The 24,441-nt window shown below is 50.6% G+C and overlaps 1 protein-coding gene across 1 annotated transcript; it reads left to right on the top strand.

The window, feature by feature from the left end:
- The first annotated feature begins 10,303 nt into the window (after positions 1-10,303).
- Positions 10,304-18,294, top strand: IGLL1 (immunoglobulin lambda like polypeptide 1). Its single transcript, XM_046024340.1, has 3 exons — positions 10,304-10,503; positions 16,608-16,726; positions 17,861-18,294. The coding sequence occupies exons 1-3, from the start codon at positions 10,304-10,306 to the stop codon at positions 18,292-18,294; spliced, it is 753 nt and encodes a 250-aa protein (XP_045880296.1).
- Positions 18,295-24,441: the final 6,147 nt, after the last annotated feature.

The raw sequence follows: 24,441 nt of genomic DNA, 5'->3' as shown, positions 1-24,441 counted from the left end.
GGGGGGGTGGGGTGGGGGGGTGGGGAGGGACGGGGGAGGTGGAGGGAGGTAGCAATCAGAAAGTCTCCTTCAGGAGAGTGGACGGTGCAGTGGTGAGACGGGACAGCAGACAGGAGAAGCCCTGTGCCTTTGTTTAGTTGCTCGTCTTAAGCTTCTGGAGGGGGTCCCTGGGTGGCTGAGTCAGTTAAGCTTCTGCCTTCAGCTCAGATCATGACTCCAGGGTCCTGGGATCGAGCCCCACATTGGACTCCCTGCTCAGCGGAGAGCCTGCTACTCCCCCTGCTTTTACTCTCTCTTGCTTTTTTTGTCTGTCAAATAAGTAAATAAAATCTTTAAAAAATAATAATAAGAAGAAGAAGCTTCTGGAAACAATGCCTGGCATTTTAAGCACCAGGGTATTTTGAGTGTGTAAGTGGCTATCACGTCAAACCACATCACTCATCCGAAGCAACCAGCGCCATTTCCTCACAGGCCAACCTTCCATCTGGACACACAGGAGTCCAGTGAGCAGCAATGGCTCAGCCTCCTGGGGGCATCTGGACCATTCCCTTGTGTCTCTCGCCTTCGTGTCTTCCCCGTCGTCTTCAGCCTCACACCTGCTCAGCCTGATGCCCAGGGCCCTCCTTTCTTCCTGTCTCTTGGAAATACCGCCGATCCTCCCCCCCCCCCCGGATTAAATCATATTCCCCAGTGCCTCAACTCGGCCATAAACTTTATTTATGGTGGATTTTCACCTGCACAGGTGGAAAGTTTAAACAGTGAAATTAAAGATTTTTCTTATATACTTAGAACTATTCATGGAAAATTGCATTCAGACAAAATGTTACCCCATCCCTGACTCCTCTCTTCTCCTTGACCTTGACCTTTATCTTGGGGTTCTCCAGAAAAACAAAACCAATAAGAGTTACAGATGGACAGATAGAAGACAGACAGATAGGGGCACCTGGGTAGCTCAGTTGATTAAGTGGCTGCCTTCGGCTCAGGTCATGATCCCAGGGTCCTGGGATCGAGCCCCACATCGGGCTCCCTGCTCAGTGGAGAGCTTGCTTCTCCCTCTCCTTCTGCCTGTTGCTCTGACTGCTTGTGTTCTCTCTCTGTCAAATAAATTTAAAAAATCTTTAAGAAGACAGATAGATAAAGCAGTATCTAGAGACTTATGGTAAGGTATTGGTTCATGTGATCACAGAGGCTGAGAAGTCCTGCCGTCTGCTATCCACAAGCTGGAAGCCCCACAGACTGGAGGTGTGGTTCAAAGGCGCAAGAGCTGGGGAGTGGGAAGTGGGCAATGGTGTAGATTCTAGTCCAAATCTGAAGGCTTAGGGACCAGGAGCACCCAGGGCAGAGGAAGATCAATGTCCCAGCTCATGCAGACAGGTGGAGGGAGAGTAGTTCCAACCTTCCCCTGCCTTTGTGTTCTGTGCAGACCCTTGATGGATCAGATGACGCCCGTTGGGGACATGGACACGGGGAAATGGCTGTTCAAGTCCCTCATGTCCTCTGTGATGTCTATTATTAAAAGAACAGAAAATTACCAATGTGGGTGAGGATGTGGAGAAATCGGAACTCTGCGCCCTTGATGGGAAGGCAAAATAGAACAGCTGTTATAGAACATGTACTAAGGAGCCTCAAAAAATGAAAAACAGAATTACAGTTAATCAAGTAATTCCACTTCTGGGTATATAGCCTAAGAATTGAAAATAAGATCTCAAAGACATATTTGCACAACTATGTTCATAGCAGCATTATTTACAACAGTTAAAAGGTAGAACCAACATTTGTCCATTGATCAGCATATGAATAAACAAAAATATGGTCTATCCGTACCATGGAACATCATTCAGCCATAAAAAGGAAAGATGGACCTTGAGAACATTTTAGTAATAGGCATATAGTGGATGTGAAGTGGCTTCTCATTATGGTTTTGGTTTTCATTTCCCTAATGATGAGTGATTTTGAACAATTTTTTCATGTACTCCTTAGTCATTTTGTATCTTTAGGGAAATGGCTGTTCAACTCTTTTGCTCATTTTTTAAACTGGATTGTTGTTGTCTTTTTTTTTTTAAAGATTGTATTTATTCATTTTAGAGAAAGAGAGCTCATGTGTGAGTAGGGAGAGGGGCAGAGGGAGAGAGAGAATCTCAAGCCGACTCCCTACTGAGTGCAGAGCCCAACACGGGACTTGATCTCAGTACCCTGAAGTTTGTGACCTGAGCGAAATCAAGAGTTGGACACTCAGCCGACTTATGCCACGCCGGCATTCCTGGGTTGGGATTTTTGGCTTTGAGTTATAGGAGTTCTTTCTATACCCTGGATATCAATCCTGTATCACATATTTGATTTGCAAATATTTTCTCCCATTCTGTGTATTGCCTCTTTACTCTCGATTGTGTCCTTTGACTCATATAAGTTTTAAATCTGATGTCGTCTGATTTGCCTATTTTTTCTTTTGTTATCTGTGCTTTTGGTGCTTTATCCAAGACATCGTTGCCCACAAGTTTTAGTACATTGTGCTATCATTTCCATTCATCTTAAATATTTTCTAATTTCTTTTGTGATTTCTTTTTTTTTGCCCCATTGACTATTTAGGAACATGTCCAATTTCCATATATTTGTGAATTCCCCAAATTTGCTTCTGTGATTTCTTTCTTATTTCTGTCCTTTGCGGTGAGAGAATGTACTTTGTATTATCTCAATCCCTTTAAATTTAGGAAGACTGATTTTATCACCTCCCATAAGGGCTATCCTGGGGAATGTTCCACGTGCGCTTGAGAAGAATGTGTACACTGCTATTGTCGAGTGGATGAACTGTTCTAGAGATGTCTGTTGGCTTTTGTTGGCTTACGACATTGTTCAGATCCTGTATTGCCTTGTTGAGCTTCCATCTACTTGTTCCATGTACTACTGAAAGTGGAGTATTGGGGGCGCCTGGGTGGCTCAGTGGGTTAAGCCGCTGCCTTCGGCTCAGGTCATGATCTCAGGGTCCTGGGATCGAGTCCCGCATCGGCTCTCTGCTCAGCAGCGAGCCTGCTTCCCTCTCTCTCTCTCTCTGCCTGCCTCTCTTGTGATTTCTCTCTGTCAAATAAATAAATAAAATCTTAAAAAAAAAGGTGGAGTATTGGGAGCCGAGACTAATATGAGACTGTACAATATGCACTGGAATTAAAATTTTAAAACAGTAAAATTAACATAATTTTCATAATAATGAACCCAAAATGAAAAGTTTCAATAAACAGCCAGAAAAGAAAAAGGAGAAGAAGAAGAAGAAGGAAAACTGGGGTATCGGAATCTCCAACCACTATTACCAGATGAAGGAACCTGTTTGAACAAATCCTGAATACGGTTTCTGATACTTGGGATCAAATCAAGGGTGGGAGGAGAGTATGAGAAGCGAATAGTTTACTCGCCCAAAAGGAAAAAAAAAAAAAAGGATAATGTCCTCTTTTTTTTTTTAAAGATTTTATTTATTTGACAGAGAGAGGCAGGCAGAGAGAGAGAGGAGAAAGCAGGCTCCCTGCTGAGCAGAGAGCGGGATGTGGGGCTCAATCCCGGGACCCTGGGATCATGACCTGAGCTGAAGGCAGAGGCTTTAACCCACTGAGCCACCCAGGCGCCCCGAGGATAATGTCCTCTTAGGCCCACCTTACATCACTCCCTCAAAATGAAAAAGAGTGAAAGTCTGAGGAAAATACTGCCATCCCTGCAAGCCTCCTGTCCCCTTCCCCAGGCTTCGTTTCTCACCGCAGAGGTAAGGCACAGGGAGGCTGGAAGTTGGGGAGCAGGTAGGCTACGCGGGACTATGTGGAATGCCGCTGAAGCGGATGGAGCTGCAAGGATAATTGTCTTTACAGGCCAACCACAACCCTCCCCCACGTTCCAGGAACTACCCTCTAACTGGGAAGTGTGCGAAAGTGCCTCAAATCCGCAGTCTCCTCTCATTTTCTGCAGTTCAAGAGGCAAGGGCTTCCGAATGGTCTACCTTCTGACGATCTAGTTCGAGCTCGGCTTCAGTTCACCAGACGTCAGATCTGCCCCCAGAGTCGCCCCTCTGGCCGCAGGTGGCCGCCCCGACCTCCATTACCTATTGGACCAGTGCGAACGCCTTTCAACAAGGCCGCCAGGGGGCAGTACAGAGTCGCATTTACATCTTCTTACTCCAAGTGTGGTCCGTATGTAGGGTGGCAGCCACGACACGCCCTGGGAGCTTAAAAAAAAAAAAAAAAAAAAAAAAAAAGCCTCGTTTCCGGGGCCAGCTCAGACGTGCTGAATGTGAATCCACACGTTCCCCAGGTCCCTGGCATTCTCTGCACGCCGAAGACTGCGAAAGCACGTCCTTAGCCCTCATCATCTGGTTCAGCCTCACCGGCTGAGAGGCTTGCCTGCAAACCACGGGTTTGGGCAAGCAGAGAAGTCACTTCCCCTTGGTCTCTGGCACCACTGGGTTGTAAACTGCACACGCCTTCCCTCCTAGGTGGTCTGGGCTGTTTTGACATCTTGACCAAGCCTCCCACTGGATCTTTGCAGCCCTGCTTCCTTGATGACTGCGGCCCCTCCTGGGAACCCGGTCCCTCTTCCCGCATCCAGTCCTCGCCCCCCTTGCCCCCTGCCACCCCCACCCTCCACTTTCAAAGCCGTCACTCAGCAGGACTTGGAGGCCTCTCCCCCTGCCTGGGGCTGTTGCTGCCCTCCCTTAGTTCCCGCCATCCCAGGAACCACCCGCACCCCCCCATCCCCACCCCCCACCCCCGCCCGGAGCTTTGCTGCCCAGGGAAACAGACAGGCATTGGGCATTGCTGGCGGCATTCTTCTTCCATTAAAACTGCCTGGACAGGTGGGTGAACAGGACTGGCTTTGTCTCCTGTTCGTCTGTTTCAACCAAGTCTTAAGAAATACAGTTGAATACAAATGGCCTTTAGGCCAGGCCTGAATCCAGTCCAGGGAAGGGGTGGGGGCAGTCCTGGGTGGGTCAGAGCTGCCACTGCACCAGCTGAGAAAGCCCAGCCCATGGGGTACCTGGGTGACTCAATCGTTCAGTGTCTGCCTTCAGCTCAGTTCATGATTCCAGGGTCTTGGGATTGAGTCCCATCCCCACAGAGACCCTCATCCTGCTCCCTGCTGAGCAGGAAGCCTGCTTCTCCCTTTCCCACTCCCCCTGCTTGTGTTCCCTCTCTTGTTGCCTCTCTCTCTCTCTGTGTGTGTGTCAAATAAATAAATAAAATCTTTATAAACGAAAGAAAGCCCAGGCCAGCCTGCGAGAGTCCTCAGGATGCAGTCACACCTGGATTTTCAACCTTGCAACCATGGGAGGATGTGGTCTGTGGCAGTGATCCCCAAAGACCATGGCAAGACAGCTAGGGTCCCTGAGCTTAGGTCCAGCCCCTCCTTCTCTCTGAGACCTGGGGCTGTCCCAGGTAGAACCACAGTTTCAGAACTCTGGGCACTGGCTGAGTGTGTCACACCCACACAGGGTTGCTGGGACGTGGGGAGCAGCTTCAACCTGGACCCCTGGGACAAATCCGAAGGTGCAGGAAGCCTGAGGTCAGAGGCAGGAGCGGGTTCAGTATCACAATGAAGAAAAGCTGGACTGAATCGGGGGCCTCCCAAGGTCTGCCCCTGTCCCCTGTATGATGTCTGCTAGGGTGCTGGCCCCCGTTACTGTTCCATGCCTTGCCCATTTCCCTGTTGACACTGAACTCTCCAGGACGCAGTGCCTGGCCCTCAGGGATGCTGGGTCACTAAGTGTGGGACCCAGGGATCCAAGCAGAGTCACAATCCTGCATGGAGTCCAACCTCACTGTGGCCCTCATGAGCTCCATGTGCTAGGAGGAAGTCAGAATGTCTGTCTGTTACAGCATCCGGGACCATGGTTGGACAGATGCCACCTGAATCCATGAGGGCATATGGCACCCATGAAATTCTCTCTGGGGGACACTAGAGGAAACCTTACAAAGATGGACAAGCCAACAGGACCTCACTGCTCCAGGATATGCCAGGATCTAGAGGATCTAAAACAAGGGGTGGTTTCAAACTTGAGCTCCAGGTCCGCCAACCATGAAGGGCAGGGTGGATTTGACAGCTAGCTTCTGCTGGAATGCACAGCCAAACCAGTGTGTTGCTAGATCGCATTTTCCTATCAAAACTCCCACTAAGAAAGGCATTTCCCATCATCATCCAGAGTACTGATATGTATTTCGATAACTGAAGCCAAATCCTGTGAACCGTCAGCACCCTGCTCCTTGCACCAGACCCTCTCCGTTCTCCCGGCTGCTCTAGGCTACTTCAGTTTTGCAAAATGCTAGTTGCAACCGACCGAACTGCTGTCACAGCCCTCTGAGTGACAAGAAAAACTTCGAAAGGTGACAGTTGATATATAACTAGGGTGTCATTTATTTTTTGGTAGCCAGTGATTCTTTTTCTCTGCCCCACCAGACGGACCAGCTGGTGGCTACACTAACAAGAACAGCAACAAGAAATGTGATCATAACAGCCGTCCTCCATATGTGTTATGCTTGCTGTACTTTTCCATTTAAAAAGCACATTCGCCATCCACAAAAATAGACTCAAAAGGGATGAAAGACTTAAATGGGAGACAGGAATCCTTCCTAATCCTTGAGGAGAACACAGGCAGCAGCAACCACTGGGTCCTCGGCTGCAACATCTTCTTGCTAGACACGTCCCCAAAAGCAAGGGAAACAAAGGCAAAGATGAACTATTGGGACTTCATCAAGAAAAAAACTTTTGCACAGCAAAGGAAACAGTCAACAACAACCAAAAGACAACTGACAGAATGGGAGAAGATTAAGTGCAAATGTCTTATCAGATAAAGTGCTAGTATCCAAGATCTATAAAAAACTTCTTAAACTCAACACCCAAAGAACAAATAATCCAATCAAGAAATGGGCAGAAGGGGCACCTGGGTGGCTCAGTGGGTTAAAGCCTCTGCTTTCGGCTCAGGTCATGATCCCAGGGTCCTGGGATCGAGCCCCGCATCAGGCTCTCTGCTCAGCAGGGAGCCTGCTTCCTTCTCTCTCTGCCTGCCTCTCTGCCTACTTGTCATCTCTGTCAAATAAATAAAAATAAAATCTTTTAAAAAATAAATAAAAATAAATTAAAAAAAAAAAAGAAATGGGCAGAAGACATGAACAGACATTTCTCCAAGATAGACATCCAAATGGCCAAAAGATAAATGAAAAAGTGCTCAACATCACTCGGCATCAGGGAAATACATATCAAAACCACAATGAGATACCACCTCACACCAATCAGAATGGCTAAAATTAATAAGTCAAGAAATGACAGGTGTTGGTGAGGACGTGGAGAAAAGGGAACCGTCCTATATTGTTGGTGGGAATGCAAGTTGGTGCAGCCATTCTAGAAAATAGTATGAAGGTTCCTCAAAAAGTTGAAAATAGAGCTACCCTATGACCTAGCAATCACACTACTGGGTATTTACCCAAAAGAAACAAATGTAGTGATCTGAAGGGGCATGTGTACCCCAACGTTTATAGCAGCAATGTCCACAATAGCCAAACATGGAAAGAGCCCAGACCTCCAACAACAGATGGATGGATAAAGAAGATGAAGTATAGATATACAATGGAATACTACTCAGCCATCAAAAAAATGAAATTGTGCCATTTGCAACAACATGGGTGGAACTAGAGGGTATTATGCTAAGTGAAATAAGTAAATCAAAGAAAGACAATTATATGACCTCTCTGATATGAGAAATCTGAGAAACAAAACATAATCACAGGGGAAGAGGAAAAAATAAAACAAGACAAAAATCAGAGAGGGAGAAAAACCATAAGAGACTCTTAATTATGGGAAACAAACTGAGTGTTGTTGGAGGGGAGGGGGTAACTGGGTGATGGACATTAAAGAGGACACGTGATGTCAATAGCCAACTATGGAAAGAACCTAGATGTCCACCAACAGATAAATGGATAAAGGAGATGTGGTATATATATACAATGGAATACCATGCAGCCATCAAAAGAAATGAAATCTTGTCATTTGCAGTGATATGGATGGAACTAGAGGGTATTATGCTTAGCGAAATAAGTCAATAGGGGAAAGACAACTCTCATATGATCTCCCTGATATGAGGAAGTAGAGAGGCAACGTGGGGGGCTTGGGGGGTAGGAAAAGAATAAATGAAACAAGATGGGATCAGGAGGGAGACAAACCATAAGAGACTCTTAATGTCACAAAACAAACTAAGGGTGGCCGGGGGAGGGGCGTAGGGAGAGGGTGGTGGGGTTATGGACATTGGGGAGGGTATGTGCTGTGGTGAGTGCTGTGAAGTGTGTAAACCTGGCGATTCACAGACCTGTACCCCTGGGGCTAATAATACATTATATGTTTATAAAAAAATAAAATAATTTAAAAATTAAAAAAAAGAAGCACTAGGTACCAGGGTGGAGGAGAAAGCCAAGGCTGAACTCGAGAACCATAAAAATTAATAGAAAATTATATATGAATATAGTTTATTTGAATAGTATAGCACAATACCATGGTGGTAAAAGAAAAAAAAAAGGAGGGCACGTGATGTGATGAGCACTGGGTGTTATATAAGACTGATGAATCAGTGACCTCTGCCTCTGAAACCAATAATACCTTATATGTTAATTAATTGGATTTAATTTTTTTAAAGTACATTCAGGGGCACCTTGGTGGCTTAGTCGGTTAAGTGCCTGACTCTTGGTTTCGGCTCAGGCTGTGATCTCCTGGTGATGAGATCATGTCCCAGATCACACTCTGTGCTCAGCGCAGAGCCTGCCAGAGATCCTCTTTCCCTCTACCCCTCTCCCCGCAAAATAAAGAAATAAAATGAAATGTTTAAAAAGCACGTTCAAAGGACAAATCCTATGTGATTCCACGTATATGAGGCCCCTAGAGTTAGATTCATTGAGGTGGAAAGTCAGATGGTGGGTGCCAGGGGATGGGGAGAATGGGGAGTTATGGTGTTTCAAGGGGACAAGGATTCAGTCTGGGAAGATGAAAAGTTCTCGAGACGGATGGTGGTGAGGCTTGCACCAAATTGTGAATGTGTTTCATGCCACCGAATTGTGCACTTAAAAATGGCTAAGGGGGGGGGGTGGGCCTGGGTGGCTCAGTGGGTTGAGCCTCTGCCTTCGGCTCAGGTCATCGTCTCAGTGTCCTGGGAGCCAGCCCTGCATCAGGCTTTCTGCTCAGCAGGAAGTCTGCTTTCCCCTCTCCCTCTGCCTGCCTCTCTGCCTACTTATGATCTGTCAAATAAATTAAAAAAAAAATTTTTTTTAATGGCTAAGGGGCAAATGTCATTTTATGTCCATTTACCACAATCTTTTTTAAAAACTAAAGTGCAAAAAAGCAATTTTCACATGCTTTATCTGCCAGCTTGGACCTCGTTGGGTACTGAAAGTGAGCAGAGCCGGCATGTGCAGCCAGCCCCGCCTCCCAGAGGCCCGGATGTCCCAGTTGGGACCAGAGTATCTCTCCTGGCAGTGCCCACTGCAGAGCCAGGCTCCTGCCACCCCATGCGGGGACTCAGTCCCTCTTCATTGCTTTTGCCCACCCCACACCTAAGCAGGGGTTCCCGGAGGGACAGTGTGTGCGCATTCCGGGGAGATGGGAAAGGGCTCTCACGGAAGCCATTACTGCATGCAGTGTGTCCACACTATGCTCATGACAGTGACCTCTGGATAAAATCTATGAGGGTGTGAGTGAGTGTGTATGTGTGTGAAAGAGAAAGAGAGAGATGACTCCCATGAGGAGCTGAACATGGTGCTTTAAACACTGTTTTTAGAATTGTATCATGATTCCTGAACTTGAACATCGGCTTCCTGCCAAACTACACCTGTTTCCTCCCCTGTCGCCACCCCTGCCCCCAGGCTGCTCAGAACAGCACCGCCAGCCCGAGCCCCCGGAACGCTGGTGGCTCCTGCTCCCCTGGCGTCCTCGGTCCTCCATGGCCTCTCCAGTCCCAGGGGAGATGCTCCACAGAACCAGTCGCCCTCTGAGAAGGAAGGCAGAAGCAGGTGCGTCCCACCCAGGGCCCCAGGGGCAAGACCAGCTTTGCAGCTGTGGGGGAAGACGGTTGAGCTGTGGATGCCAACCACAGCAGGGCAGTTGGCCAATGGCCCGCTGGGAGAGAGCCCCCCGGAGTAACAGCCATGGGCCCTGGAGAGAAAGCTCAGGCAGAGGACCAGGCCACTTGGGCCACGAAACACTGGCATAATCACTGCCAGCAAGAAAGACTCGGGTACCCACTGTGCCTCCTTCAGGGAGGTCAAGGCTGCAGGTCCTTTGACCCTGAGGGCAAATGAGGCCAGGGACAGGTCAGGTGGGCTCTGAGGCCCCCTGGGGGCAGAGCCCTGGCCCCAAGTCATGCTGGCCCCTGTTGCTGCTGGGCTTGGCTGTGGGCGCCCAGGGCCGGCTGCCCCCCACGACAGTACCCCCACCGAACAGCACCCCAGAGCCAAGAACCCCAGCAGGAAGCAGCTCTCGGAGCCTGTGGGACAGGTAAGGGACTGAGTGAGTCATGGGGGTGAGGAAGGAGAGCGTCTTTGCAGCCAGAACTGGGCCTGGGACACTGAGCCTCTATGAGGGAGACAAGAAAGACAAGGAAAAAAAGTCAGTGAGAAGAGAGGCAGCCTGGACAGACCCTGGCTTTATTTAAAGTGTTGACATTTTGTCCAGGGTATATTTGTTTGCATTATTTTTTTGCAATTTTTAATGCTATTGCATTAAAATATTATTTATCTTATTTATTGCACTTTCTGGCACTCTGAAATTTTGCACCCAAGGCTAGCGGCTCACTCACCTCACCTTGGTCTTCTGGGTAGGGAAGAAACAGGAGGCAGGGGCAGGATATCTATGTGGGTGGTGGGTGCTGTGGCTGGGCCAGGGTGCCCAGGCCACCTCCTTTACGGTGATGAATCACCTCCTTGCCCTTCTCCTGCTGGGCAGGGGCCGCCCCCTGGAGCACTAGGGTGCAGGCTCCAGTCGATGCTTCCTACCTCAGAGTGGGCCTTCCCTGCTGTCCCCAGGTCACTGGACCCTCCACCAAGCATCTTCTGCCAGAGCCGCCTCCTGCAACCCACCCACTAAGAACTCAAACCACCCAGGGTGCAAACCCCTCCATGGGAAAGGCCCCTGTGAGGGTCTTATGGGGGCCATGGTCAGCCCCCACTTGCTGATTGAACCCAGCCCCCACCTCTCATGTATGGGTGGGAAGTCCCTGGACAAAGTGCCAAGCGTCTGGGTCCGTTCACGATAACGGGTGATACAACAGCACCTTCATTGTGGGCACTAATCCCTTTAGGGGCAGAATGTCCCTGAACAGCCCCACAAGGCACAGCCCACTGTCATCCCCATTTTACAGATGAGGATAGAGGTCCAGAGAGCTGAGAGGATCTGATCAGTGTCATACAGCTGGTGCAGACTCCAACACTCAGATCCAATGGCCTGCAGCTATTCCCACCCCGATCTCCTAACTTGGGGGGCTGATAGTTCTGCTCCTCGAAGCCTCAGCTGCCTACCCTGCAAAGCGATGGGTCCCAATTGGGTGAGGGCCTTGTAGTCTGACACCCACCCCAGGGATGCTGGTGTCATTGTGGTGAAGGGCTAGAACAGGATGAGATGCGTCTGTTCTATACTGGCAGGCCAGCCATGGAGGGTGGGTCAGCACCTGTGGGGGTCGGGCAAGGATTGGGATCTCAGCGTCCGGCAGGGTCCAGGGAAACACAAAGAGAGAGATGGAGCCCCATGCAGGGCCAGGCCTTGTGCTGGGGCCGGGATCCCAGGGGAGGAAGGTTTGGCCCCAGCTCAAGGTCCCTCGGGAGAGGGGCAGGTGAAAGAGTAACCACACACAAGGACGGTGGCAAAGGGGTACGGGCACAGAATGCCCGAGAAGCTCCCAGTGGTCTGCAGGGCTGGAAGGAGTGGGCACTGGGGCCAAGATGGTCTGAGAAAAGGCCAGACAGGTGACCAGGGCCTGACCTGGCGGACCCACCTCCGAGGACAGATTTCATCTGGGACATCCTGGGGAATGTTTGCAAGGAAAGGACATGACCAGACCTGGGTGATTGAGGGTGGGAATCCAGGGCTAGAAAGACTTGGAGAAGTGTGTGGCAGGTTCCCTGGCAGAATGCATGGGTCCTTGGAGATTGAGGAGGTGGGAATAACAGGAAAGGAAGGAGCCAGGATGTCCCTCTGGGTTTTTTGCTAGCCAGTTAAGGGAACGCTGCGCCAGCACCAGTGTGTCCTGTATCTTAACAAAATGGTCCAAGAGAAGGGGTGTCTGCAAGGCCTTGGTCTCACCCAAAGAGGTCCACTCACTTTCCTGACACTCAGGGCCGGTGGATATAGAGAGAATGAGCCCAAAACAAGGGGCTCACATGCAGTCTTGAGGACAGACCAATAGACCATTTTAGAGCAGTAAGGTGGGAGGAGAGAAATGACCAAGCTGGTTTCACAGACAAAATGCTGTTGGCCAGTGATGGGATGACTCCAGGCAAAGGAAATAGCCAAGGCTGAGAGGAGGGTGAGGTGCGCAGGCCACGTCAGAGATTGGGGGAGGGGAGAGAAAGACTGGTGGCAGACCACAGGGGGTTTCATGCACTGGTGCTTTTTCCTGAGGTCCTTACATAGGGGACTCTCAGAGTCAGATTTGTGTCTTGGGAAAATGGCTCCGGATTCTTTGATGGCAGATTAGAGCTGCAGAGAGAGGGCTGTCCACACAATGACCAAGCTCACCTGTGAAACTGGCAAGTGAATTTAAAGTGATGGTGCCAGAGGGTTGACAGAGGAGGACTGGGCATTCTCATGGATGGTCAGTGGGAAACGAAATTCTTGGAACAATGACACCACGTGTCAAGATTCATAAAAACCTGCGTTCCTTTTAACCAAGTTATTCCACTCCTAGAAATTTATCTTGAGGAAATAATGAGAACTTGAGCTAAATATTGTACATGTGTTCAGAGGAAAAAGTAGAAACATCCTCAATGTCCAATGATAAGAGAAGGTAAAATTAACTATGGCATATCATGGAAGAGAATAATAAACTATATATAGAGATACAGATATATAGAGATAGTGATATAGAGATATGTATTTGGTGGCTATAATAACATATTAAAGATTTCTATTTTTATTTTACTTTAATTTATACAGAGTAAAATTCCCTCTTTTTGGTATAGTAGTTGTAAATTTTAATAAAATCATAGAGTCATGTAACTAGCACCACAATCAAGATACAGAACATTTCCATCACCCCCCAAAATTTCCTTGTTTCCCTTTGGTAATCAGTCCCTTTCTGGGCTCCAACCATGGCAACCACTGATCTCTCTGTGCCCCTATAGTTTTGCCTTTTCCAAACTATCGTATACATGGAATAGTACAGTATATAATCTTTTCATAAATGAAACTTCTTATTTTAAAATCATTGTAGATTCACATGTAGTTGTAAGAAACAACACGGGAGCCCCAGGTCCCCTTCACCTGGTTTCCCCCAAAGCCACCCAGGCGCCCCAGTTCTCTCTGTGTTTTGTATTTGTCAGTCTGGTAAACATTTCTCAAAGCTGTTAAACTTCAAAGAACCAGCTTTTGGTTTTACTGGTTCTCTTTATTGTTTTTTACTCTCTAATTCATTTATTTCTACTCTATTATTATTTCCTTCCTTCTGCTAGCTTTGGAATTAACTTGCTCTTCTTTTTCTATTTCCTTATGGTAGACTTAAGTTATTGGTTTGAAATCTTTCTTCTTCTTCTTTTTTTAAAGATTTTTCAATTTATTTATTTGACAGACAGAGATCACAAGTAGGCAGAGAGGCAGGCAGAGAGAGAGAGGAGGAAGCAGGCTCCCTGCTGAGCAGAGAGCCCGATGTGCGGCTTGATCCCAGGACCCTGGGATCATGACCAGAGCTGAAGGCAGAGGCTTTAACCCACTGAGCCACCCAGTGCCCCTCTTTCTTCTTTGTTAATAGAGACATTTTTATAGCTATAAATTTTCCTTATAGCACCACTGTCACTGAATCCCATAGGTTTTAATGTGTTAGGTTTTCTTTTCATTCATCTCAAAGTATCTTTTAATTTCACTTGTAGTTTCTTCTTTGACCCATTGATAACTTAAGACTGTGCTGTTTATTATTTTAACTACTCTAAATAGCTCACATAAGTGGAATCATGTGGTATTTGTGCACCAGCATTATATGAGTTCCAATTTCTCGACATCCTTACCAACACTAGTTTCCTAGGTTTTTTTTTTTTTTAAGATTTTATTTATTTATTTGACAGAGAGCGATCACAAGTAGGCAGACAGGTAGGCAGAGAGAGAGGAGGAAGCAGGCTGCCCACCGAGCAGGAAGCCCGACGCGGGGCTCGATCCCAGGACCCCGGGACCACGACCCGAGCCGAAGGCAGAGGCTTTAACCCACTGAGCCACCCAGGTGCCCCTCCTAGGTTTTTTTTTAAGCTTTTATTTATTTATTTGACAGACAGAGATCACAATTAGGCAGAGAGGCAGGCAGGGGGGAGGGGGAAAATGCAGGCTCCCCACTGAGCAAAGAGCGGGATGTGGGGCTCGAACCCAGGACCCTGGGATCATGACCAGAGCCGAAGGCAGAGGCTTTAACCCACCGAGCCACCCAGGCACCCCCCTAGTTTGTTTTTTTAATAGTAGCCATCCCAATGAGCATGAGGTGGTGTCTCATTGTAGTCTTAATTTGCATTTACCTAATGACTAATAATATTGAGTATCTTTCATGTGCTTATTGACCATTTGTATATCTTCTTTGAAGAAATGGCTGTTCAAGTCCTTTGCTCATTTTTGAATTGGGTTGCTTGTTTTTTTCTTGAGTTTTAAGAGTTCCCTATATATTCTAGATATTAATCTTTTATTACATATATGATTTGCAAATATCTTCTTTCATTCTATAGGTTGCTTTTTTACCCTGTGGATACCATCATTTAATATACAAAATTTTGAATTTTTCATGATGTCCAACTTGTCTAGTTTTTCTTTTGTTGCCTGTGCCTTCAGTGTCTTATCCAAGAAATCACTGCCAATCCAATGTTGTAAAACTTTTGGCCTATGTTTTCTTCTAAGAGTGTTATTCTTTTAACTCTTACATTTATGTCTTGCATTCATTTTGAATCCATTTTTGTCTATGATGTTAGGTAAGAATCCAACTTCATTCTTCTGCATGTGAATATCTATGTTTCCCAGTATCTTTTGTTGAAAAGACCGTCCTTCCCCCGTTGAATGGTCTTGGCACCCTTGTCAAAAATCATTTGATTTTATGCCTGAGAGTTTATTTCTGGGCTCTCTGTTCTATTTATTTCATTGGTCTGTATTTATGTCAATACCACACTTTCTTGATTATTGTAGATTTATAGTAAGTCTCAAAGTCTTATACTGTCATTTCTCCAACTTTGCTCTTTCCTTTCAATATTGTGTTAGCTATTCTGAGTCCTTTGCCCCTCGATAGAAACTTTAGAATAAATTTGCCAATATCAACAAAATAATTTGCTGGGAATTTGATTGGGATTGCATTGAAGCTACAGATGTGGCCTGAGGGTTGAGTAATGAGAGCACTCATGGTCACATGTGACAAGATGAAGACAGAAAAAGAGCTGGGTTGGGGGAACGGTGGTCAGTCTCAATTGGGTATGGTGAATTTGAGATTCCTGTTGAACATCCAGCTGGAGATGGTCAGTAGCAATTTAGGAAGAGTCAAGGAGAGTGTTTGGAGCTCAAATAGACTCGAGCCTCAGCAAATGGGCAGTAGTGGGAATCCACAATGTAGGAAGATGGCAAAGAAGGAGGACCCAGGGTGCTGGTCAGGGAGTCAGCTGCTATGCATGGGCGGGGTGAAACAGAGGTCAGGGGAGGAGAATGGGAGGTCTAGGTAGCAACAGGAAGAGAGTCACTGAAAAGAGAAGCTGATTCTATGTTGCATCCTGTAAAGACATAATGTACAGCAGGAATTGGGAAAATACCAGGAAGAAGGCCTTGTTGGCCTTGACGTGAGAATTTTCAGGGAGAGATGAAGATGAAAGCCATGGAGGCCCTCCATGTCTCAGGATATGAAACAGTGCCTGGAGCTACTGTTGGATGAAGTGGATGGTTGGTTGGAAGGATGATAGATGGATGAACACATGGATAGGTGGACAGAAAAACAGTGGTCTGAGAGATCAGAGAAAAAATTTCATCAAAGAAGTGGAACTGCATTGTGCCTTGATGTGTAGAGAAAAAGTGGGGGGTCTTCACATGGGAGAACTATGAGTCAGGAATGTCCCATCCCCAGACCAAACAGTAGGCCCAGAGAGGAAGCCACCTGGCTGGACCATGGGAAATTGTAGGAGAGGAACCCTTGGAAGCTCTATGTGAGACTCAGCAATTTACTGAACACCTACTCCATGCAGTATCACCATCAGCACTGAGGATTAGGAGATGACCAGGACAGCCTTGGAAAGGGGAGAAATATACAAGGCATGGGTGGCATCTACCTCAATCAGGGGGTTGGGCATGGGGACACCTCTGGGCTGTGGGGTCATCCAGGTGTGTCACAGCCTCTAGGAGGCTGACTTCCCAGCCCCACTGCTACAGCCTTATGCCCATCACAGGTTCCTATTCTGGCCCGGGCCCCACGGGGCAGGCCCCAGGTGCTGGCCTGGTGGGTTTTGGCCCGAAACTCAGTCACCCTGGTATGTTTTCAGTGATGGAACCCAGCTCACCGTCCTAGGTAAGTGGCTCTCACCACATTTCTCAACCTGTCCCACCCCTCTGTTGTCTTGGGAAAGTTAGTTTTCTTTGGGGGCTGCTTCCTGTCCACTCTCCCAACCTTAAAGACAGAGCCCGTAGCAGGTCTGTGGGATCTGGGGGAAGTGGATTGGCCTGAAAGAACCAGCAGGAAGGACCCAATGGTACAAACATTTATCTTTAGAATCTGACAGTTGAATGTGTTCAGATTCCAGGGGACTAGGCTTGGGGGGGGGGGGAGTTTATCCAAAAATGGAGGCTCCTTCCTTCTTCCAGGGCAGACAGCTGTGTGGGGTCCGAGGCTGGTTCTGACTAGGGGTCCTGGGGCAGCCTTACATAGAGTCCCTTCGGGTCTTGGCCAAGGGCTTAATAACATCCAGGCTAGGAGGGCCACACAGGAGGCTGGGGACATGGCTGGGGCTTGTGAACCCAGCCTCTGGGGACACAGAGGGACAGTCTGAGGGGAAGCCCATGGGAGGGGGACAGAACAGTCTGGTTTGCTCTAGGCTGCAGTGCTGAGGACGTCTGCTAGGCCACGAGGACACAGGCACAGAGACATGAGTGATGCAGTTCAGGGTGAGCAGAAATACAGCCCTCCTAGGACATTGGTCAGAAAGGAGCAGGTCCCATGGGGCAGAGCCTTACCAGTCCCTGGAGCCCCATAATCCCCAGGTGTCTCACCTGTCCAAGGGCTGGCCTCCTGCTAGAAGGCAGGGACAGAGCCATTCCTGAGGGACAGGGTCTCCATGCCCCACTGGGCGCAGGGCTCGGGACCTCCCCACACACCATCAGAGCTGTCCTGGCAGGCTGGGTAGGGGACTCCAGTTCACAGGGCAAGTACATGGATCTGGAAGAATGAAGTGTTATGGGGCCAGATGTGACCTGAGGAAGAAACTGAGGCCGCAGAAGCACTTCTCACGCATCTGGGAGAGGTGACATGGCAGAGCTGCTGGGAGCCTCGGGGGTGCCTGCTGTCCAGGGCTGGAGTGGAAAGGAGGGTCTCCTGGTAAACAAGCATGGACACCATTGGAACAGTCACAGAGGCTGTAGGTAAGGGAAGGGCTGCCCAACACTTTGACTCTGCCTGCATCTTTCACTCTCCCTTCTGTCCACATAGGTCAGCCCAAGTCCACACCCTCGGTCACGCTCTTCCTGACACTCTCTGAGATCACGACCAACAAGGCCACCCTGGTGTGTCTCATCAGTGACTTCTACCCCAGCAGCATGACGGTGGCCTGGAAGGCAGACGGCAGCCCCGTCACCCAGGGCGTGGAGACCACCAAGCCCTCCAAACAAGGCAACTACAAGTACGCAGCCAGCAGCTACCTGAGCCTGTCGTCTGACAAGTGGAAATCTCACAGCAGCTTCAGCTGCCTGGTCACGCATGAGGGCAAAACCGTGGAGAAGAAGGTGGTCCCCTCACAGTGCTCTTGGGTCCCCGCCACCCTCCGCCACCCAACAGGGCCTGGAGCCACAGGACCTCCAGGACGATCTTCCCTCCCACCAGGGTCATCCCAGCCCTTCTCCCTGAATCCAGTCAACACTCAGTAAAATGCTCTTTATTCAATCAGAAATCATGCTCTCAGCTCACTGAGTTTCAAACACTTTGTGTCCTCCAATGTGAGCACGATTCTTTTCACCCTGTGGGAAAGGAGTCAACAGAGGCATCGTCATGTTTCTGGGAGGGGAAGTTTCACTCTCACCCAGAATTGCCAGAGAATATTCCAGAACAGGAGATACCGACAGCAGAACCAAGATAGGCCATCCTCCACCATGTCTCCATGCTTACTTTTCTTGCATGGACCACACAGTCACCACCAGTACCAAAGCCCACTGCTTCTGGTTCCCTGTGGACTCCTGGATAACATCTGAGCTCCTCCCGGGACCTGGGGCCTCGCCATCAGGGACTAGTTCCTTTCTGAGATGTCCACTCTCCTTTCTTTGTGTCCCCCTCATTGCCATGTTTTGGCTGGTTTTCTACCCCGTATAGATATTCCCTATCGTCAGCCTAGAGCATTCACCCTTCCTTGTTACCCCCTGCTCCTGCCTCCGCAGGCACACTGTCCTGTGCCCGAACTACAGACGTCTCTGTCGCACTCAGTACAGGACCCTCAGTCCCTGGGCCCTAGTCACTCAATCCCACACTGCCGCTGAGAACTCCTCCTCCTCCCACATGTGTCATGAGGTCCCAGCTGTATTCAGGGTCCCTTGGAGGCAGGGACCCCTTAGAGTCCAATCCACCACGTCCCCACCACAAGCACTAAACCAAACTGTCCATGGGTAGTCACTGTGACCATGAGTTCAACGTCAAGTTTACATTCTGGAGTGTGTGCTGGACAACTGTGAACCACGAGCCAGCTCACCTTCTTAGGAGCTGGCAATGGGCCCTGAGAACAGGAAGACTGCTGTGCTAGGAGCTAGCTCAGGACCTCGGGTCCCGGCTCCGTGTCCCAGACAGACTGGACACATGCACACGCACGGTCAGGTCGCATGCACATGCTAGAACACACACATGCCTGCTATTGCACACATGGCCAGGTTGGGCACGTGTCTAGGATGTGTGGTGGCATCCGGAAGGCTCCATGGGCCTCCGCTCAGGGGAGGGCACAGGCCCCAACATGTCTGTGGTGGAAACAGGTCTGTCGGCTCTGCCGGGGGGCATTCCCCATACCCCAGGTGTGAGGCTCAGAAAGTCACCTGCCATCTTCTGGGGGCCAGGAGAGGCATCGCTTATTCAGAATTCTCTCCACTCAATCCTGGAAGTCACTGGGAAAAGCAGGGCCCATCTTGGGACGTTCTGGGTGGCGCTATGGGGTTCTGGGGGCCTGGGGTTCCAGATACCCTTGGACATGAGGGGTGGTGAATAGACCCAGCCCCAGCACCTGCAGCCCATCATGCTGGGCCCCTGAGCTCCCGCTCCTGCCTGGGAGCTCTGGGGGGTTAAAGGGAGATGGGCCAGGTGTGTCATTGTGGGAGGTGGCCACGGATGGGCTGACGGTGATCCCTTGGCTGAGTACTACTTGAGGCTCGTGTTTGACCTCATGTGATGCGCCGAGCAGCCCAGAAGGCAAGTACCCATACCCCACACGTTACAGACAGGGAGACTGAGGCTTCCTGAGCACTGGCGGCCTGCCAAGCTCTTTCTCTGGTCAGGTGGTCAGAGTCACAGAGATGATGGGCACCCAGGCCTCTCCCTCACCCCGAGGTCACCCTCTTTCCTGGAGAAGTCACAACTATGCCAGGTCAGGAGAAGATGCTGAACACACAGACCCTTTCTGTCTCTAGAGATCAGAGATACCCTTAAGGCTCTGTGGGGTGGGAGGATCCGGGATCCTCGGCCCTCTGGTCTCAGCACTGGAACATGCTGAGTGTGGCAGCAGGGGTGTCCCTGTGCGTGAGAGGGGGTGGTGTGTGTGTGTGTATGTGTGTGTGTGTGTGAGCATCTGGAGCTGCACATGTGATGGGCGGTGAGTGTGGGGTGTGGGTTTGTGCCTATCCCTTTGCACCTCACGGGCAACTTCCTAGGGACAGGGTCAGTCAGTCACCACAGGGCCTCTCTGGACCACAGCCATGGACCCAGGGGTCTCCTACCTACTCCCCGCCTTCTGCTAGGCCTGCAGTTTCAGGGAGGCACTGGCCCCTTCCTGACCCTCTCCAGAGTCCTCTTCCCTCTGACTCTCAAGTTCCCAGGGCAGGCTCCACGCTCCTGTCCTGTCAGCAAGGGGACGTCTCAGCAGGCCCATGAACACTCCAGCATGCTGCGTGTGAGCTCCCCGGAGGCCTGAGATCGGAGGATGTCAGAGCCAATCAGCCAGCCCCTCGAGGGTCCTGAACAAAGTAGGGGCAGGTGTTGTGTGCCCATTTCACAGATGAGAGAGCCGAGACTCTGACAATGGGCCGGGGGGTTGGGGTTGCAGCCTGGGGTCACAAGGTGAGTTCCTGCTGTCCTTGCCCCTCAGGCTCTTTCCTCCTCTCCTATGTGACATGTCACTCATTCACTCACACCCTCCTTTATTCAACAATCCCTCAGTGAGCCCTGCTGTGGGCCAGGGCTGGCAGCAAGGAGACGAGAAAGAGCTCATGGCCAGGGACGGCCACAGAGACCTCTGCTGATCCCATTCTCATCCTCGAGCCCCCGGATCAGCTCTCAGCCCAGGGAGCGTCTGATGAACCTCAAGCTTCTTCCTGCTCACATAGAATAAGATGGAACCAACAGAAATGTGTGCTGAGTGCCCGCAGCTGCCATCGCTGGCCACTACTCTGGGCATGTCACCATCCCTCATGGACCCTTGACACCCCAGTTAGGGCTGTCATAGCCCATTTCACTGAAGGTCACTGAGCATGAGGGTCCACTGGGGCTGCCCTGCCCAGGTCAGAGCAGGGTCATCCCTCCCTGGAAGGAGTGATGGTGCCAGGGCACAAGGCAGGGAAGTCCATGCAGGATGGAGAAGAGGGACAGGTCCTGGGAGGGGGCTTGACCTGGTCCTGCCTGCCTAGCTGTAGGACCCAGGGCAGCCCCATCCCTAGGGGCCTTTTTCCTGCTGGAGGCCTGAGCTGAAAGACAGGACCAGGACTGAGTCAGATGGGGGAGGGAGGCTGTGACTTCCTTCTCAGCCCAAAAGACAGAGCCCAGAATAGCCTCAGGCTGAGGAGGGCCGAGGCACCTGGGAGAATGGGGGACCAGTTGGTCACCTGGGACCACAGCAACCAAATTCTGTTTGGCCAGGAATGCCACAAGTGATGGCCTCCCCCAGAGCATCTAGGCTTGGGGCAGGCTCCGGGCGAAGCGGGGGGAACCTGCGTCTTGGATTTCCCTGGACATTCCCAGTTCAGGCCTGTGTCCCGGTGTGATTTTTTTTAAAGATTTTATTTATTTATTTAGTAGAGAGATAGCACAAGTAGGCAGGGAGTAGGGGATTCTGGGGTCATGCACAGTAAGCAAATGTGGTCTGGCGGGAGCAACAACTTCTGTAACTTCAAAACGGGGACTGGGAGCCGGACCCCCAGGGCTGGAAGGACAGAGTTAGGGAGAGCATCTTGGGGGTCGCAGCATGAGCAAAGCACAGAGGGGAACAGTAGCACCCCTCAGCTGGTGCTCTCCAGCTCCACTGAAGCCCCCTGACCCCTCCACCTTGAAGACCCCAACCTCCTGTCTCCCATGCCACCGGGACTGCCATCCTGTTCACCACCCAGAAAGCCCTTGGGTTCTGTGCCACGTGGTTGGGTCCTGCCCTGGGGAGGAAGGAGAATCAGACAGTGACCACTGGGCAGAGAAGGGACGCACCGAGGATGCTGGGAAACAGGCCGGGGCAGGGTCCCAGGGGCATGCGGGAGTTCTCTGGGCGTGGAGGAGTGGTCAGTGCCGTAGGCCAGGGACAGACGGGGCAAGAGACAGAACACACATGCTGAGCCAGCCAGTGGGCTGGAGTGTACAGAGTCCCGGAGCCTAGCAGAAGGGCAGGCACAGATCCCTGAAGGCCTCAGCACTGACTAGAGCTTTGGTTGCAAAAGCAACTGATCCTTGAGACCCTAATGAGTGGCTTATTGTCCCTGTAGCCCTTACGAAACATGGGGCATATGGTATTCAGCTGAGACCCTCAGGGATTCTGTGAGGCTGACAGACAGGATCATCGTCCCATTTCACCAGTAGGGAAACTGAGGCTCAAAAGGGTTAATATCCCAGAGTGAGTCGGAGCAGCTTCTGTGACTCCCAGCCTGGGGCCTCCCATCTGGTGGATGGGGAGACTGAGGCCAGCAGAGGATGAGGCCCGCCTGAGTTCACACAGGGGTGCTCTGTGTGGAGAGCTGTCCCCTGCCAGGCACCAGACATGCTCACACGCGGTGACTTCCCTCTATCACTCTGCAGCCCCAACTCCCTCTCAGGGGTGCAGAAAGGAGGCCCAAGTGTGGATGTCAGGCTGAGCCAGGACTGCAGACCCCAGTGACAGTCCCTCTACCCCATGGGTGAGAGGAGGGAGGGTCAGCAGGCAAAAGGCCTCAGGGAGGCTCTGCAGTGGGAGCCCAGGCCCCATGGTCAGGCAGGCAGGTGTCCCCACCCACATACAAGCCTTCTCCATCCTTGACCTTGGGTGATTTGCATCCCCTCTGTGAGCCTCGGTTTCCTCTTCTGTACAAGGGGGAGATAATTTGCCTCTTCCCCACAGGGTCGGTGTGGGGATTTGAGACGATGCCTGTGGCATGCCTGACCCATGGTGACCCTCATTAACCACCAGCAATTGCTGTCATCTCCTGGGCTCTTGCCCAAGGGACACCTCTGACATGCTGTGTGACCCTGGGCAAGTTGCTTCCCCTTTCTGCACCCTAGCCTTCCCCTCTGCTCAAGGACAACTGGGTGAGAGGTTCCAAGGGCCAGCCTGCTAGGAAACCATAAGATTCCTAAATGAAGGCATTGGTCAAGGAGGCTCTGGGCCTGCCAGGACCCTGAGGCCTGAAGCAGAATGGAGCTGGGCCAAGTTGCCTTCCCCAACTCTGGTGGCCTTGCAGGTCACCTTGGGAACCCCCAGGCTAAAGTTAATCCTAACTTTGACCTAAACTAGAACTCAAAGTGATAAATGGGGAGCAGTATGGGGAAGAGAAACTGAGCCCGTGGTCAGTGGGGCATGGGACAGGTGACAAACAGAGCCAGGTGCAGCCCAGGAAGGGGACAGGGCAGACTGAGGGCTAGAGCTGAATGTTAGTGCTGCTCATAGCAGGGAGGAGCAGAGCCTTCCCCCATGCCCAGCCCCCTCCCCCACCACTCCCCTGCCTGATGCTACCCCCTGATTGCCTCCCTGAGCTCCATTCTGAGTCCTGGAATCCTGGAGGGCTGGACCCCAGGGACTCTGACCTTCTCCTTGTAGGACCTTCATGGACAAAGGAAAAACTGCTGCCCCCACCCACGGGGTGCAGCCAGCCCTTCCTGGATGTGCAGACTCTTTATCTCATCCTCAGCTCAGTGCCTGGGAACCGCAAGGCTCCCAGTAAACAGTGTGAATGAGGGAAGGAAGGCAGAGATGGGTGAGTAGATAGATGTGTGTGTGGGTGAGTGATTGATGGATGCGCGGGTGGATGGATGGATGGTTGGGTAGGTGGATGTGTGAACAGATGGAGAGACAGGTGGATGGCTGATGGATGTGCAGCTGGTTGGGTGGGTGTGTGGATGGATTAATGAACAGGTAGATGAGCGGGTGGATTGGACTGGTGGGTTCATGGATAGGTTAGTAATTGGATGGGTGAATGGATGGACAATAGTTGAGTGGGTGGGTAGATCTTAACCATGAGAAACACAGACCCTTGGCGTCTGGCAGCTCTGTGCCTGAACCCAACACGTGGGTTCTGATGCTGATGCTGACTTGAGGGTGACCTTGGCGTTGTCATTACCTTAATGTCTCTAAGCCTTGTCCCCTCAGAGGCAACCAAGATGTGAGTCAGTACCTGCCCCGCACGCCTCACCAGCTCAGCTGCTGGGAAGTCAACTGAAGGGACAGACAGGCACGAAGGTGATTTAAGATCCCTAGAGGGCTTCCCAGGAGCGCTCTTGGTGCAGAAGGACCTTGCAGGTCACTGAGCTGATCCCCCGGAGTTGGATCACAGCTTGTGGGAAGAGCCTGAGCTTGGAGCCCAGACAGACCTGGGTTCTAGTCCTGACTCCACCAATTTCCAAGTGCATGACCTTGTGCAGGTGACTGAGACCATATA

The sequence above is a fragment of the Meles meles genome, chromosome 12 (assembly GCF_922984935.1).
Source record: "Meles meles chromosome 12, mMelMel3.1 paternal haplotype, whole genome shotgun sequence".
Taxonomy (NCBI): domain Eukaryota; kingdom Metazoa; phylum Chordata; class Mammalia; order Carnivora; family Mustelidae; genus Meles; species Meles meles.
Note: the sequence above shows the minus strand (reverse complement) of the source record. Positions and strands in the feature narration are given on the sequence as shown.